Raw genomic sequence first — 15,907 nt, forward strand, 5'->3', positions numbered from 1 at the left:
TTAGAAAGACAGGAGGCAAGATTAACATGACAGCTGCTGCAGGGAGGCATTAAACGTGCATCTCCCTGCGTCCTCCTGTGCCTCCTTTACTCGCTCTGTATCTCCTAAATGTGGCTATTTAGTGTTAAATGTTTGTTTCTCTGTTTCTCAGCCTCACTAGCAGATGCTTTCTCCTCCTCTCCCTCCCTCCCTCTCTCTCTCCCTATCTCCCTGTCTCTCTCCCACTCTCTCTCTCCTTCTCTCCCTCTCCCCTTCTCTCCTCTCCCTCCATCTCTTTCCCTCTGTCTCTCCTTCTTTCTCCCTCTTTTTCTCCCTCTCTCCTTCTCTTTCTCCCTTTCTCTCCCTCCCCTCTTTCCCTCACTCTCTTTCTCTCGCTCCCTCTCTCTCTCCTTCTTTCCCTCCCTTTCCCTCTCACCCATCCTGTTTCCTCTCTCCATCTGTCTCTCCTTCACTTTCTCCATCTTTCTCTCCTTCTCTCCCTTCCTCTCTCTCTCCTTCTCTCTCTCACGCCTTCTCTCCCTCCCTCTCTTTCCTTTATTCTCCCTCCTCCATCTCTCCATCTTTCCCTCTTGCTCCTCAGGCCCTGGAGAGTGAGCTGGTCTCCAGGCAGCTCCACCAGTGGATAGACCTCATCTTTGGCTTCAAGCAGCAGGGCCCGGAGGCGGCCAAGGCCCTCAATGTCTTCTACTACCTGACCTATGAAGGCGCCGTCAACCTGAGCACCATTACAGAGCCGCGGATCAGAGAGGTGGACTTTGCCGTCGTGTGATGATGATGTGTGCAGCTCTCGCTTGTGCGGCCGGAACATCTCCACACGCTGGCCGGGGCCTTTGTTGACACTGGCTGATGCTGACAGAGTGACCCTCATGGTCCCCCTCAGCAGAGCGCTCCGAAAAACCATGAGCGGCTCATCCGGCGGCGGTGGTAAATGAGACAAGGCCCTTTACAGGAGTAATATTTACAGCTTTAAGTGGCTCAGAATGAGAGTGAATATAACCAGTCAGTAAAACGTTGTATATAGCCAGGTATATAAGGATAATAAAAGAGAGCATTAAGCACTGTGTATAAGTCATTAAAGCACCATTTATAATGTATTTAGGTATATATGGCCAGTAAAAACTCCAAATTTAATCAGGAATTGTCTATCCACATGGATGCTTAACCAAACTGTCCGAAAAAAATCAAACAGCCAATTGCCGTGACCTTGATTTGGGCCTTGATGATGTTGAGCTGACAGGCGGGAGTGGGACTCTGTTTCTGCAGGGGGCGGGGCTCCATTTCTGTAGGGGGCGGGGCTCCATTTCTGTAGGGGGCATTCCCCTTCCTCATATGGCGTGTGAGGGGTGGAGTCTGTGCAGAGTACACGACATTGGAGACGGACACCACGCGCTCAGAGACTCACCCTGAGATGTGGACACTGATGTCCATGTTTGCTACTGTATGGAGCCCTTTATCATCAAAGGGAAGAAACTCAGTCCTCTTCATAACTGGGACTGAAGAGCGGCTGATTAATTCAGTCAGTCGCCCCCTGCCAGTCAGTCACCCCCTGCCAGTCAGTCGCCCCCTGCCAGTCAGACGCTCCCTGCCAGTCAGACGCTCCCTGCCAGTCAGATGCCCCCTGCCAGTCAGTCGCCCCCTGCCAGTCAGTCGCCCCCTGCCATGTCCCGTGTGTGTCCATCCCTCACTGGCCCGTCTGTCTGCCAGAGAAATATGACTGTGTGAGATTAAGCGGGTTTTCATGGGATCTGTTGGCGATGACCTCAATCTCTAGGTGAGGGGCCTTTCTGTGGGGCCTGTGATTGATGCCTGTGGTTTCTGTGGGTCTTTGAGAAGTTAACCTCATTTTTATGGAGCCTGTTAGGGTTGAACTTATCATTTATGGGGTCTCGCGGAGCCCCACTTGCTCCCCGAGACCCAGATCGCAGCAGGGTGTGCGGGGCCCCACAGATGTCAGGCCGTCCCTGCACAGTATGTCATGCTCCGCGATGACCTCATGCTCCGCGATGACCTCATGCTCATGCAGCTTTGGCTGAGAGCTTGCGGACTGTCACGTTAGCCCTGCCCCTGTGGTTTTGCAGGTCCAATAACGCCTCCTGCTGGTCTCCTTTGCTTCCAGGCAGTTGAGGCCCAGATCCTTAGCTTTGGACAGACGCCCAGCCAGCTGCTGAGTGAGCCCCACCCTCTGAGGGGCGCTGCTGTACCCATGGTAAGTTCTGGACTGCAGCTACATGTTCTTCAAGGTCTCCACCTCCCCCCCTCCAGACGATGCACAGGAACCAGACAGTAACTGCTCTCTCACTCTGCTCTTCCTCTCGTCCCTGCTGGACATCTTAAAGTAAAAAGACACGGAAGCCAAAAATTTACTAGTGAAGAACTCATAGTAAAAAACTGAAGATATGTCAAAATACCATGTTCTTCACTGTAAATTCACGTACAGGCATGTGCTCCCTCTTTTCCTTAATGCTTTCATAAACTCTATGAATCTCAGAGATTTTATTCCATCAATTACTTTTGCTAGTAAATATCTTATCTTATTTTTGGTCACTGCGAGCATCTGAAGACCAGCAAAGCCATGACAGGAGATGTGCTGAGAGCTGGTGTGAGATCAACATTAGAGGGTTGAGGGACGCATCTCCTAGCAGGACGCAGCTGAGGCGCCTGACGCTTTAATTGCGTTATCCTCTGCAGTTGTACCAGGTGTGATGTCTCAGGCGGGTTCCAGGGGGGCTTGTGGCGGCCCCCGCAAACGAGAAGCAGATGAGACACCCCCCCCCACCGCCCCCCCCCCGGCTGGTGGTGATGACATAACGTCAGGGTGCCTAGTAACCTGTCAGCTGCAGGGATTTGCGGGACGTGCCTCTGACATTAAGCACGGCCGGGCACGGGTTCGAGATGCGATGCAGTGGGGATTGGGGAAGGCGAGGTGGGGTGGGGGGTGGAGGGCTGGGGATTCTTTGCAGCAGACGTGAGTGCCCTCAGGGCAGATACGTGCGGTTAATAGTAGCTATGGAGCTGGCCTGCCCCGCATGTGGCAGCGTTTATCTGACGGTGTGAGGACCTAGCCCATCCTCTGATGGGGCCACAGGCAGCACACATTTCACATCAGTCTTTGTCTGTGCCCGGGAGAGCGCCAGGCTCCATTATGTGTAGTGGGTGGAGCTTTCCAGGGGACATGCCCCTCACAGAGCTCCACCCACCCGGCATGAGGGAACCATTTGAGCGAGGGAGGAGCCGTGCTTTAGCCGCTGAGTGTGACCGGTGTCTCTGTTGGCCCCGCATGCTGCGTCCCGAGGCTCTGTTGGCCCCGCATGCTGCGTCCCGAGGCCCTGTTGGCCCCGCATGCTGCGTCCCGAGGCTCTGTTGGCCCCGCATGCTGCGTCCCGAGGCTCTGTTGGCCCCGCATGCTGCGTCCCAAGACTCTGTTAGCCCTGCATGCTGCGTCCTGAGGCTCTGTAGCTTCCCTCAGTTACTCTGCTCCCGGTTTTCTGCATCTCATGCCATTCTGGAGGCTTCTATTCATCAGCCTGTCCCTTATCCACCCATCCCTCGTGTGTGCAGAGGCCTGCATCTGGCGGGGGGGGGCTTTGTTTACCTGATTATGTGTAATTACTGTCAGCCCTGTCAGTGCCCCCCCGCTCCCATGCCCGCTGATGTCTCCTTTCCCCTGCTGCTTTCTCCTGGCCCCCCCGACCTGGAATGTTAATGACTTCCTCCCCCTTGGGCGCTGGGGGACTTGGGGTGAGGACTCGGGTTACCGGGGCACCAAGCAGTGCTGACCCATCTTGCTCATGCCGCTGGAAGGGGGCTCAGATGCAAGGGGGGTTCCGTCCCAGCGGCCTTCACTGCTGCACCGCCTGCTCCCACCAGCTCCATCCTCATCCTCACTCTGTCCCTCTTCATCCTCTTCCTCCATGTCTTCATCCTCTTCATCCTCTCCCTCTCTCATATCCCCTTCTTGTTGTCCATCATTCACCCCCTCCGCCCCATCTCTCAACAGCCCCTTTCGATGTCCTTCAAGCAAACACAGAGTGGCATGATCATGGTGCTGAAGTTTCTCACCAACTTGCCGGTGATCCACGTGTCCGCCCACACCCAGCCGGGGTCGGCAGGGGGCACTCTCATCACCATTACCGCCAGCGGGATCATTGGCATCAACAAGTGGCACTGTGTGGCAGGTGAGGGAGGGAGCACTGGGCCATTTTGGGGCGGGGGGTGCTGGAGGGGGCATACAGCCGGTCCACCGGAGGTGTAGCTCCGGTCCACCGGGGGGTATAGAGCCGGTCCACCAGGGGTATAGAGCCGGTCCACCGGGGGTGTAGCTGTGATCTACAAGGGGGTATAGAGCCGGTCCACTGGGGGTGTAGCTCTGATCCACCAGGGGGTATAGAGCCGGTCCACCGGGGGGTATAGAGCCGGTCCACCGGGGGGTATAGAGCCGGTCCACCGGGGGCATAGCTCTGATCCACCAGGGGGTATAGAGCCGGTCCACCAGGGGTATAGAGCCAGTCCACCGGGGTCTAGCTCTGGTCCACCGGGGGGTATAGAGCTGGTCCACCGGGGGGTATAGAGCCGGTCCACCGGGGGTGTAACTGTGATCCACCGGGGGGTATAGAGCCGGTCCACCGGGGGGTATAGAGCCGGTCCACCGGGGGTGTAACTGTGATCCACCGGGGGGTATAGAGCCGGTCCACCGGGGGGTATAGAGCCGGTCCACCGGGGGTGTAACTGTGATCCACCGGGGGGTATAGAGCCGGTCCACCGGGGGTGTAACTGTGATCCACCGGGGGGTATAGAGCCGGTCCACCAGGGGTATAGCTCTGGTCCACCAGGGGTATAGAGCCGGTCCACCGGGGGTGTAGCTGTGGTCCACCAGGGGGTATAGAGCCGGTCCACCGGGGGTGTAACTGTGATCCACCGGGGGGTATAGAGCCGGTCCACCAGGGGTATAGCTCTGGTCCACCAGGGGTATAGAGCCGGTCCACCGGGGGTGTAGCTGTGGTCCACCAGGGGGTATAGAGCCGGTCCACCGGGGGTGTAACTGTGATCCACCGGGGGGTATAGAGCCGGTCCACCGGGGGTGTAGCTCTGGTCCACCGGGGGGTATAGAGCCGGTCCACCGGGGGTGTAACTGTGATCCACCGGGGGGTATAGAGCCGGTCCACTGGGGGTGTAGCTCCGGTCCACCGGGGAGTATAGAGCTATAGAGCCAGTCCAGGGGGTGGGGTATAGAGCCAGTCCACTGGGGGTGTAGGTCTGATCCACCAGGGGGTATAGAGCCAGTCCACCGGGGGTGTAGCTGTGATCCACTGGGGGGTATAGAGCCGGTCCACCGGGGGTGTAGCTCTGGTCCACTGGGGGGGTATAGAGCCGGTCCACCGGGGGTGTAGCTGTGATCCACCGGGGGGTATAGAGTCAATCCACCATGGGGGTGTAACTCCAGTCCACTAGGGGACATAGAGCCGGTCCACTGGGGGTGTAGCTCCGGTCCACCGGGGAGTATAGAGCTATAGAGCCAGTCCAGGGGGGGGGGTGTAGAGCCGGTCCACCGGGGGTGTAACTGTGATCCACCGGGGGGTATAGAGCCGGTCCACCGGGGGTGTAGCTCTGGTCCACCGGGGGGGTATAGAGCCGGTCCACCGGGGGTGTAGCTCTGGTCCACCGGGGGGGTATAGAGCCGGTCCACCGGGGGTGTAGCTGTGATCCACCGGGGGGTATAGAGTCAATCCACCATGGGGGTGTAACTCCAGTCCACTAGGGGACATAGAGCCGGTCCACTGGGGTTGTAGCTTTGGTCCACTGGGGTCGTAGCTCTGGTCCACCAGGGTGTAGCTCTCAAGACAAGCGCCTGCTTGAAGATCTTCACTTCTCTCGCTCTTCCACTGATGGTGGTGTCTTAACCTCCCTCTGCTCACCTCTCTTTCTTCCCTCCATCTCTCCATTCTCCAGATACTCCTGGAACATCCTTCCCAGGGCAGATGCACCACCCGCTTGTGGAAATGGACCCCTTCCTCGGTGTGTGATCCGTCACGCCCTGCTCCAGGGGCCTCATGCCTTTGTAAAACTTCAGCATGCAGTTTGGATAGCAAAAGGCTGTGGCCACACTGGCATTTCATCAGCGACACCCCCCCCCCACCTACAAACCTGTCCCCCTTTGGGTCAGGACTGCCTTAATCCAGAGGGGGGGTACAGGGCAGGTGCATCATGAGACTAGTGAGGTTATGAGTCATGAAGGAGCAGAACTCGCATTAGAGCTGTTGAGTGGCCCCTGGGCGGGGGGGCAGGGCCAGGTGGGGGTGCTTCTGAGGGTAGGCCCCCTCGATCACCCGGTGGTTTATGCCCCCCTGCTCAGTTGTTCTCGAGCTGTTCCTTGCCTTTATAAAGTACTTCTAGAAACATCTTTACGTGGGCTTCTGGCATCACTGATGGCCAGTGATGTGTCTCCATGATGCAGTACACAGGTCATGTATGTAATTCTACACGCCAGTGGCTCTCTGGCTCCTTGCTTGTGTGACAGCGCCCCCCCCCTCCCCCAGCCCGACGGCAGATTGCTGACCCGCTGGACCACAGCGTCTGCATTCACGGCCCGAGCTTCGTGGTGACGGCGGACGCACGTTTCATCCTGGCCTGCGGCTTTTGGGACACCAGTTTCCGCATATACTCTGCGGACTCAGGTAGGCGCGGGGGGGTGGGGGGTGTGCTTTTCAGGCCTGTCAGCCAGGGGCCCGAGTGGCCTTCTGTTAAATGTGGCATAATGTCAACATCTGTCAAGCTGTTAAAATGTCCAGAATACGTTGTCCAGAGAAGAGACAGCTGAGGTTCTCTGCAGTCCGGCCTACAATCAGACACTGAACTAATGTGTCTGTGTGTGTCTATGTCTGTGAGTGTGTGTGTGTGCGTGTGTGTTTCTGTATGTCTGTGTATGTGTGTGTGTGTCTGTGTGTGTGTGTATGTCTGTATGTGTGTGTGTGTGTATGTCTGTGTATGTCTGTGTATGTGTGTATGTCTGTGTATGTGTGTGTGTGTGTATGTCTGTGTATGTCTGTGTATGTGTGTATGTCTGTGTATGTGTGTGTGTATTTCTGTGTATGAGTGTGTGTGTGTGTGTGTGTATGTCTGTGTGTGTATGTCTGTGTATGTCTGTATGTGTGTATTTATGTATATTCCGTGCATTTTCCCTACTGAAGCTCTGTACTCAACACGGTTACTTGTACAGACTGAGATTTTTGCTGCCGCCACTAAATTGGCTGGTAATGTGTTGTATGTTTGTTTAGCCCTTTGATTCCTAATGGTGTGTTTATTGACACGCTGATCCTCTGCTTGGCTGTTTGTCTTACTGCTCTCTGCTGCCCAGACGCACATGACGTCATTTTCATCCCCCGCAGTAAGACTGACTGTCTGATCATCAGTGTCATGCGTCAAGTCACAAGTCAGCCTGTGCTGCACTTTTTCCGGCGGTCTGACTGTAATTATTCCTCTTGTCCAGTGTTTCACACATCTGTAAAAGAATCGAGAACACAGCATACCTGGTGGTGGTGTGTCAGGGGCGGGGGGGGGGGCAGTCTGCGGGTCCCTGAGGACTGGGTTGTGGTCTGAGAGCGGTTGAGGTGTTAGCTTCCTGTTCTGCGCAAAACCTGAGAATCCCTGTTCCCCCCATGCGAGAGAAACTCCCCACATCCAGCCTGCCGTCACCTGCGCGCTATAAATATGCCCCTATTTGTGCGACATATCTGATGTTTTTCACGTGTGTCATTATGCACTCGTCCCGCCAGCAGGCAAATGTCGGAAAAGCAGGAGACCCTCGTCACCCCAGTTTAATTCCTGGCTGTGCGTTTCAACAGATTCCCTTTGAGCTCAAGTCGTGTCTTTATTGTCATGATCGAGCTGCTGGCTGCCAAGTTTATTGTTTGGAAATTCTGCAGTTTTATTTTAAGCAGTTTATTATGTGTTTTATGTTGCTGTAAAATGGAATTCCCACTCTTCATTCTTTACTCCACATTTCAGTCACGGACATTAAGCAGCCAAAGCAGTATTTTTTTAGGAATAATTCGGCTCCAATATCAGCTGTATGCAGTATTGCTTATAGCCGTTTTTCTAGTTCATGCTATTTGGTGAACTGTGGACAGTATTCACTGTACAGTCTACATGTGTATCAATATGCATGAACACAGTATTTTGACAGTATTAGCTGTACAGTCTGCATGTGTATGAACATGCATGAACGCTGTGTTTTGACAGCTAATTGTGTACAGTATGCATGTTTATGAATATGCATGAATGCTGTGTTTTGACTGTGTTTTGTGTACAGTCTGCATGTGTATGAACATGCATGAACGCTGTGTTTTGACTGTTTTGTATACAGTCTGCATGTGTATTAATTTGCATGAATGCTGTGTTTTGACAGCGTTTTGTGTACAGTCTGCATGTGTATGAGCATGCATGAACGCTGTGTTTTGACTGTTTTGTATACAGTCTACATGTGTATGAATATGCATGAATGCTGTGTTTTGACAGCGTTTTGTGTACAGTCTGCATGTGTATGAACACAGATGAATGCTGACCTCATCGGCGCTTGCAGGGAAGCTGTCCCAGGTCATGTTTGGGCACCGTGATGTGGTCACATATCTGACCCGCTCTGAGTCCACCATGAATGGTGACTGCTACATTGTCTCGGGGTCCCGGGACGCAGCTCTACTGCTGTGGTACTGGACCGGGAGGACTGGTGGCATCGGAAAGAACGGCGGCGGTGAGTACCACCCCATCTCCCATCGCGTGGGGACTCCAAAGAAAAACAACATCCCCCAAACTATGACCTTGCCCAGGCAGTGATCAGTGGGGAGGTCAGGGTTCGGGTCGTCTGTGTGTCCTTAACGACACACCTGCTTTTACATTGTATTCTGTTTCATGCCAAAGCACAGTAAGTGATGCACATGCCTTCCCATGTGGTGATGTAAGTGTGGAACGTGTGATTTCATCAGGGGATTCATTTTATACTCATTTAAACATGAACATTTAGTCATATAACACTTATGTGCATCTGAAAGCGGTTATAATACTTGAAAGCTTAATACAATATTCATCTCAGGGCACGGGGCTGGGATACACCCTGGATGGGATGCCAGGCCATCTCAGGGCACGGGGCTGGGGTACACCCTGGATGGGATGCCAGGCCATCTCAGGGCACGGGGCTGGGGTACACCCTGGATGGGATGCCAGGCCATCTCAGGGCACGGGGCTGGGGTTCACCCTGGATGGGATGCCAGTCCATCTCAGGGCACGGGGCTGGGGTACACCCTGGATGGGATGCCAGTCCATCTCAGGACACGGGGCTGGGGTACACCCTGGATGGGATGCCAGGCCATCTCAGGGCACGGGGCTGGGGTACACCCTGGATGGGATGCCAGGCCATCTCAGGGCACGGGGCTGGGGTTCACCCTGGATGGGATGCCAGTCCATCTCAGGGCACGGGGCTGGGGTACACCCTGGATGGGATGCCAGGCCATCTCAGGGCACGGGGCTGGGGTACACCCTGGATGGGATGCCAGGCCATCTCAGGGCACGGGGCTGGGGTTCACCCTGGATGGGATGCCAGGCCATCTCAGGGCACGGGGCTGGGGTTCACCCTGGATGGGATGCCAGGCCATCTCAGGGCACGGGGCTGGGGTTCACCCTGGATGGGATGCCAGTCCATCTCAGGGCACGGGGCTGGGGTACACCCTGGATGGGATGCCAGGCCATCTCAGGGCACGGGGCTGGGGTTCACCCTGGATGGGATGCCAGTCCATCTCAGGGCACGAGGCTGGGGTTCACCCTGGATGGGATGCCAGTCCACCATGAGGCAAGACTCAGAACAACTCACAACGTGTGGCACCCTTTTTAAACAGACACGTGAAGTCACCCAGTGAAGGAGTCGCAGCCGGCTTGTTGATTAGAAGAAGGCAGGCCGGGCCGGTCCGGTCTGCGGTGTGACTCTAATCAGCCAGGCCTTATGAGCTGCCGCACTGCATTGAACCGCAGGGCCCCGGACCGCCGCAGGGCCCCACAGATGGGCCCCCTTCCTTTCTTCAGCTTCCAAGTGACCGCTTCGCTCAGCTGCTCACTGCAAGGCCCATGTCTCAGGCGCTTATTAGACCTCAAACAGATGACTTCCCAAACGAGAGGAATCCTGATGAAGCCAGCATTAGCGTTTGTTTTCCTTGCCTGCTGCCTTTGATTAGCCTCAATCCCACTTCCCTGCCACCCCCCCCGCCTTTGCTGTGCCCGCTCGAGCTGCGTATGCGCCTGTACTCTCAGCACTCCCCTGTCTGGCTCATGCCCTGTTCTTGGCGCCCACAACCAGGTTTTTCAAAGTCTGCACTGCCATCTAGTGGTTGGAATAGAGGACTGCATACCTAATTGTTCTTCAAGTGGAAAACCTCTCCCTCTGTGTGAATGACGCTCCTCTCTCCCTCCTGAAGGATAGTCACACACACACACACAGTCCTCTCCCTCTGTGTGAATGACGCTCCTCTCTCCCTCCTGAAGGATAGTCACACACACACACACAGTCCTCTCCCTCTGTGTGAATGACGCTCCTCTCTCCCTCTTGAGGGATAGTCACACACACACACACACAGTCCTCTCCCTCTGTGTGAATGACGCTCCTCTCTCCCTCCTGAAGGATAGTCACACACACACACACAGTCCTCTCCCTCTGTGTGAATGACGCTCCTCTCTCCCTCCTGAAGGATAGTCACACACACACACAGTCCTCTCCCTCTGTGTGAATGACGCTCCTCTCTCCCTCCTGAAGGATAGTCACACACACACACAGTCCTCTCCCTCTGTGTGAATGACGCTCCTCTCTCCCTCCTGAGGGATAGTCACACACACACACAGTCCTCTCCCTCTGTGTGAATGACGCTCCTCTCTCCCTCCTGAAGGATAGTCACACACACACACAGTCCTCTCCCTCTGTGTGAATGACGCTCCTCTCTCCCTCCTAAGGGATAGTCACACACACACACACAGTCCTCTCCCTCTGTGTGAATGACGCTCCTCTCTCCCTCCTAAGGGATAGTCACACACACACACACAGTCCTCTCCCTCTGTGTGAATGACGCTCCTCTCTCCCTCCTGAGGGATAGTCACACACACACACAGTCCTCTCCCTCTGTGTGAATGACGCTCCTCTCTCCCTCCTGAGGGATAGTCACACACACACACAGTCCTCTCCCTCTGTGTGAATGACGCTCCTCTCTCCCTCCTGAGGGATAGTCACACACACACACACAGTCCTCTCCCTCTGTGTGAATGACGCTCCTCTCTCCCTCCTGAGGGATAGTCACACACACACACAGTCCTCTCCCTCTGTGTGAATGACGCTCCTCTCTCCCTCCTGAGGGATAGTCACACACACACACACACACACACACACACACACACACACAGTCCTCTCCCTCTGTGTGAATGACGCTCCTCTCTCCCTCCTAAGGGATAGTCACACACACACACACAGTCCTCTCCCTCTGTGTGAATGACGCTCCTCTCTCCCTCCTAAGGGATAGTCACACACACACACAGTCCTCTCCCTCTGTGTGAATGACGCTCCTCTCTCCCTCCTGAGGGATAGTCACACACACACACACACACACACACACACACACACAGTCCTCTCCCTCTGTGTGAATGACGCTCCTCTCTCCCTCCTAAGGGATAGTCACACACACACACACAGTCCTCTCCCTCTGTGTGAATGACGCTCCTCTCTCCCTCCTGAGGGATAGTCACACACACACACAGTCCTCTCCCTCTGTGTGAATGACGCTCCTCTCTCCCTCCTGAGGGATAGTCACACACACACACAGTCCTCTCCCTCTGTGTGAATGACGCTCCTCTCTCCCTCCTGAGGGATAGTCACACACACACACAGTCCTCTCCCTCTGTGTGAATGACGCTCCTCTCTCCCTCCTGAGGGATAGTCACACACACACACAGTCCTCTCCCTCTGTGTGAATGACGCTCCTCTCTCCCTCCTGAGGGATAGTCACACACACACACAGTCCTCTCCCTCTGTGTGAATGACGCTCCTCTCTCCCTCCTGAGGGATAGTCACACACACACACACACACACACACACAGTCCTCTCCCTCTGTGTGAATGACGCTCCTCTCTCCCTCCTAAGGGATAGTCACACACACACACACAGTCCTCTCCCTCTGTGTGAATGACGCTCCTCTCTCCCTCCTAAGGGATAGTCACACACACACACACAGTCCTCTCCCTCTGTGTGAATGACGCTCCTCTCTCCCTCCTAAGGGATAGTCACACACACACACACACACACACACACAGTCCTCTCCTTCTGTGTGAATGACGCTCCTTCTCATTCTTATTCCTTACCTCCTTGGTTCCTGGGGACTTAACTGTGATCAGATGTAGCTTTAATAGAAACCACATGTTTGTGACTGACTAAAGGTTAAATGATCCTCTACTATATCAAGTTTACTGGCGTGTTTCTGAAGAAATTAGTCTTCATTCTTTAATCCCAGGAGTTGTTCGCTATAAATCAGTCTCTAGCAGCGATACGGCTGTACTGAACACTGGTTGGGTCTTTCGGCTCCATCTTTGGACTGAATTACTTTGTCTCCCTGCCACTGCATGTATAGTGTTTCGTTTAAGCTGCATATCTTATTGATGCACAGCTATGTTATTGCTGTGAGGGCCGGCCCCTATCCTGGGGGCAGGACCAATGCCCTTCTCTCAGCCTTTCGCCCCCCACAGCCTCGTACTTTGGTGTCTGTCTTTCCCAGCCCCTCGGGCCGTGACACCCCCATGGCAGCTCTGGCTTCTGACGAACTGTTAATGAACTCGCTCCCGGGCTGATTCCAAGCCCCTCCCTCCGCTTCCACGGGTCATGGGTTCCAGGGCAGCTGCCCGTTTAGCAGTGTGATCACCTCTACACTGACCCCCAGTGGCCATTAACAAAATGCCCCGAATCTTAAAGTCCCATAGTGCCCCCCCTCCCCCGAGAGAAAATGGCTGGTAACCATCTGTCCACTGCTCTGTGAAATCAAAGCAATAGATTCTTCCTTCTCTGGCCTGATGCTGAATGCTGTATTTGCATTTCATGTTTAATGTTATGAGAAGGGGTTTATGAAGCGGTCATTTATACATGTGCGAGTTCAGGCTGGAGAGCTGTGATGCCACGCTTGGCGGTCGTTAAATAGCAGGCTAACAGCAGCCTTTGTGTATTAGGTAGCAGAAGTCAGTCAGTGCTTCACATTAGAGGTCTGACACACGCCGCACGCGGGGGCCCAGGCACAAGCCGCTGCTGATTGGTCACATGGTATCAGCCCGCGCTGCTGATTGGTCACATGGTATCGGCCCACAGCGATGGGGGCGGCGGGGGGGGCAACAGCAGATTCCCCAAATACCTCATGACCCCCAGCAAATGTCACCCCACAGAAACACTGCCCACTTTTAATTCATTATTTTGTATCTATAAATGCATTATAATTCCATTGTATCACAGATTTTTTTCTCACTTTCATTTAATATGTTTTCCTAAAGTACCACGAATTACCACTGTGTCTGAAATCTGGTACACAAGTAAAATTGCCCTGCCTCCACCCTTTCCCCCACCAGTAGGGGTCAGTACTGCAGCAGCATCCCAGGCCAGGGCAAGTGGGTGTGGAAAACGGTATAATTCAGGCGGGTGTTCAAATCTGTTACTCCACCAGGTTTAGACGAAGCCGGTAATGGAAACGAACGACACAAAATATGTCTGGCTGACATTCTAACCGTGTGCCGACAGAGCGGGAAACACCCCTGGCGATGATGACGGGTCACGGCTGCCAGGTGACATGTGTCAGCGTGTGTGCAGAGCTGGGCCTTGTCCTCAGTGGCTCCGCAGGTGAGTGTCCAGTGGCCTCCGCCTGCGGGCCCCGTACCTCCTCAGCCATCACTGACCGCACCTCACCCTGCTCCACAGATGGTCCGTGCCTCATTCACTCCATAACTGGGGACCTCCTGCGGAAGCTGGAGAGTCCAGCAGGCTGTCAGCGCCCCCTGCAGGCGCAGCTGTCCGGCGAGGGTCTGTGCGTGGTCTCCTACCAGCAGGGTCAGATCTGCACCTTCAGCATCAACGGCAAGCTGCTGGCCCGATGCGAGCAGGACGAGGATGTCAGGGTGAGCAGTGAGCCGGCTGGGGTCAATGGTCAGAGGGCTGGGGTCAGAGGACCCCAGAGTAACCATGGCAATGCCTCTCCTGCCACCTCTTGTTCCAGCTGGTCTTTCTGTGAGTATCCTTCTGTACTTGTGGGTGAAGTTATGGAAGCCCAGATGCTTGTAGGTCTTACAGAACACTTTTTGAGGCAGCCCCCCCATATGTGTGCGTGTGTGTGTGTGTCAGTGAGTGAGTAAGTGAATTGGCTTCCTGGAGCACCTCTGTACTTCATCACCGCAGCCAGCAGGAGTCTGATTAAAGGCCGGCATGTAAGCGGGTCCCCACCTGCCAGAGGCGATGGAGCCCAGCCCTGAAAGGTCAGGGGGGGCCCTAGGGGCTCAGCGCTTTCATTAACTTGCCGTGTGTCAAAGGCAGGGTTGGAAAATCACACGGTGCTGACACGGTGTTCCCGGGAAGCGGCCGGGTGGACCTAGGAAAGGAGCCCATGGTAATCAGGGATTCTGTAAATGTGGGTCACTGGGACCCCGGAGCTGAGCAGAGTCTGATTCTGTAAACCTGGGACTCTGCTAGTTCCTCCGTGGTCCTGTAGACTTGAGATGCTGCCGGTCCGGCCGTGGTCCTGTAGACCCAGACTTTGCCTGTCTCGCCATGGTCCTGAAGATCCGCCCTGCCAGGGTCCTGTTGATCTCCCCTGACCAGTTTCCCCTCTGACCCCCACAGGCCATCCTGCTGAGCCCTGATGGGCAGTGCGTGTTCTCCGGGGGTGATGGAGGTGTGCTGAGGGTCTGGCGAGCCCAAGACCTCCAGAAGCTCTTCACCTACCCTGGCTGTGATGCAGGCATCTGCTCCCTGGCCATGTCACATGACCAGAGGTAAGCCGCACCCCCAGCCTGCTGCCCTCCTGCCACGTCAGAGGAGTGCCCCACCTGCTTCCTCCTCTGATTCACGGCCGGGGGTCCGCTCACCCCATGTTCATGAGCCTTTTAATTAGCGTGTTTGAAAACCCTTTAAAGGCAGATGGATGTTCTTCAAATAAACACCAAAGAGATCAGTGACGGGCAGGTTTACACAAGAGCTTAAACAAGCAGCCGGGAGCAGAGGGCCGTTAGCCGCGTAAGTTTATATATACAATCAGCGGAAGGTGCTCTAACGAATCCTGACGTCTGAAGTTTACTGTGGTAATCCCTGTTTCTGGGCTATTACCATTCAGGAACCGTAACTGCAGCACATTTGGAAATGACATCATGGTGGTGGCTGATTGGGGTATGAAAATGCAAGAGTACAGAACGACACCGTGAGAATGCAGTCACATGACCTAATCAGGGCTATGTATACAGCACCGTTTATTACCACACTACCAAAGTGAAAACAGTAACCGTGCCTCAAACAGTAACCAGACCGCACCCCTGCCCCAAACCTCACCCACCCCCAGGTGCATCATCACCAGAATGGCATCAGGGGGCATCGTGATCTTCTACAGCGACTTCAGCAGGACGCCAGAGGGGGCTGCAGCAAGGGCCAGTGAGATGCCCCCCTGCCAGGAGCATGTGGGGGGCGTTAACTGACGGACAGCTGGGGGGGGCAAGCTTTTAAAAGGCACTGCTCACCATGTTTCTGCCATATTTTGTATTTTGTAGATCCTGTTGAATTGTTATTTTTAATATGATCTGAAAGAAAAACGGTATACTTTTACTTTTAATAATATATTTGCAGTCGTGCTGAGGATTACAGAAGGTTGTTTTA

General features: G+C 54.7%; 1 protein-coding gene across 1 annotated transcript in view; it reads left to right on the forward strand.

Annotated features, from left to right (window-relative positions):
• The window catches only part of LOC111852102 (lipopolysaccharide-responsive and beige-like anchor protein), a 108,568-nt gene extending 92,671 nt beyond the window's left edge, over positions 1–15,897 (forward strand). The window contains exons 48-57 of the mRNA XM_072697829.1: positions 581–748; positions 2,117–2,206; positions 3,998–4,175; positions 5,947–6,012; positions 6,534–6,671; positions 8,576–8,743; positions 13,793–13,891; positions 13,970–14,166; positions 14,885–15,036; positions 15,597–15,897. Of these exons, the coding sequence (XP_072553930.1) occupies positions 581–748; positions 2,117–2,206; positions 3,998–4,175; positions 5,947–6,012; positions 6,534–6,671; positions 8,576–8,743; positions 13,793–13,891; positions 13,970–14,166; positions 14,885–15,036; positions 15,597–15,729 (1,389 nt within the window). The 3' untranslated portion in view covers positions 15,730–15,897. The remainder of the gene's footprint in view (positions 1–580; positions 749–2,116; positions 2,207–3,997; positions 4,176–5,946; positions 6,013–6,533; positions 6,672–8,575; positions 8,744–13,792; positions 13,892–13,969; positions 14,167–14,884; positions 15,037–15,596) is intronic.
• Positions 15,898–15,907: the final 10 nt, after the last annotated feature.

The sequence above is a fragment of the Paramormyrops kingsleyae genome, chromosome 12 (assembly GCF_048594095.1).
Source record: "Paramormyrops kingsleyae isolate MSU_618 chromosome 12, PKINGS_0.4, whole genome shotgun sequence".
Taxonomy (NCBI): domain Eukaryota; kingdom Metazoa; phylum Chordata; class Actinopteri; order Osteoglossiformes; family Mormyridae; genus Paramormyrops; species Paramormyrops kingsleyae.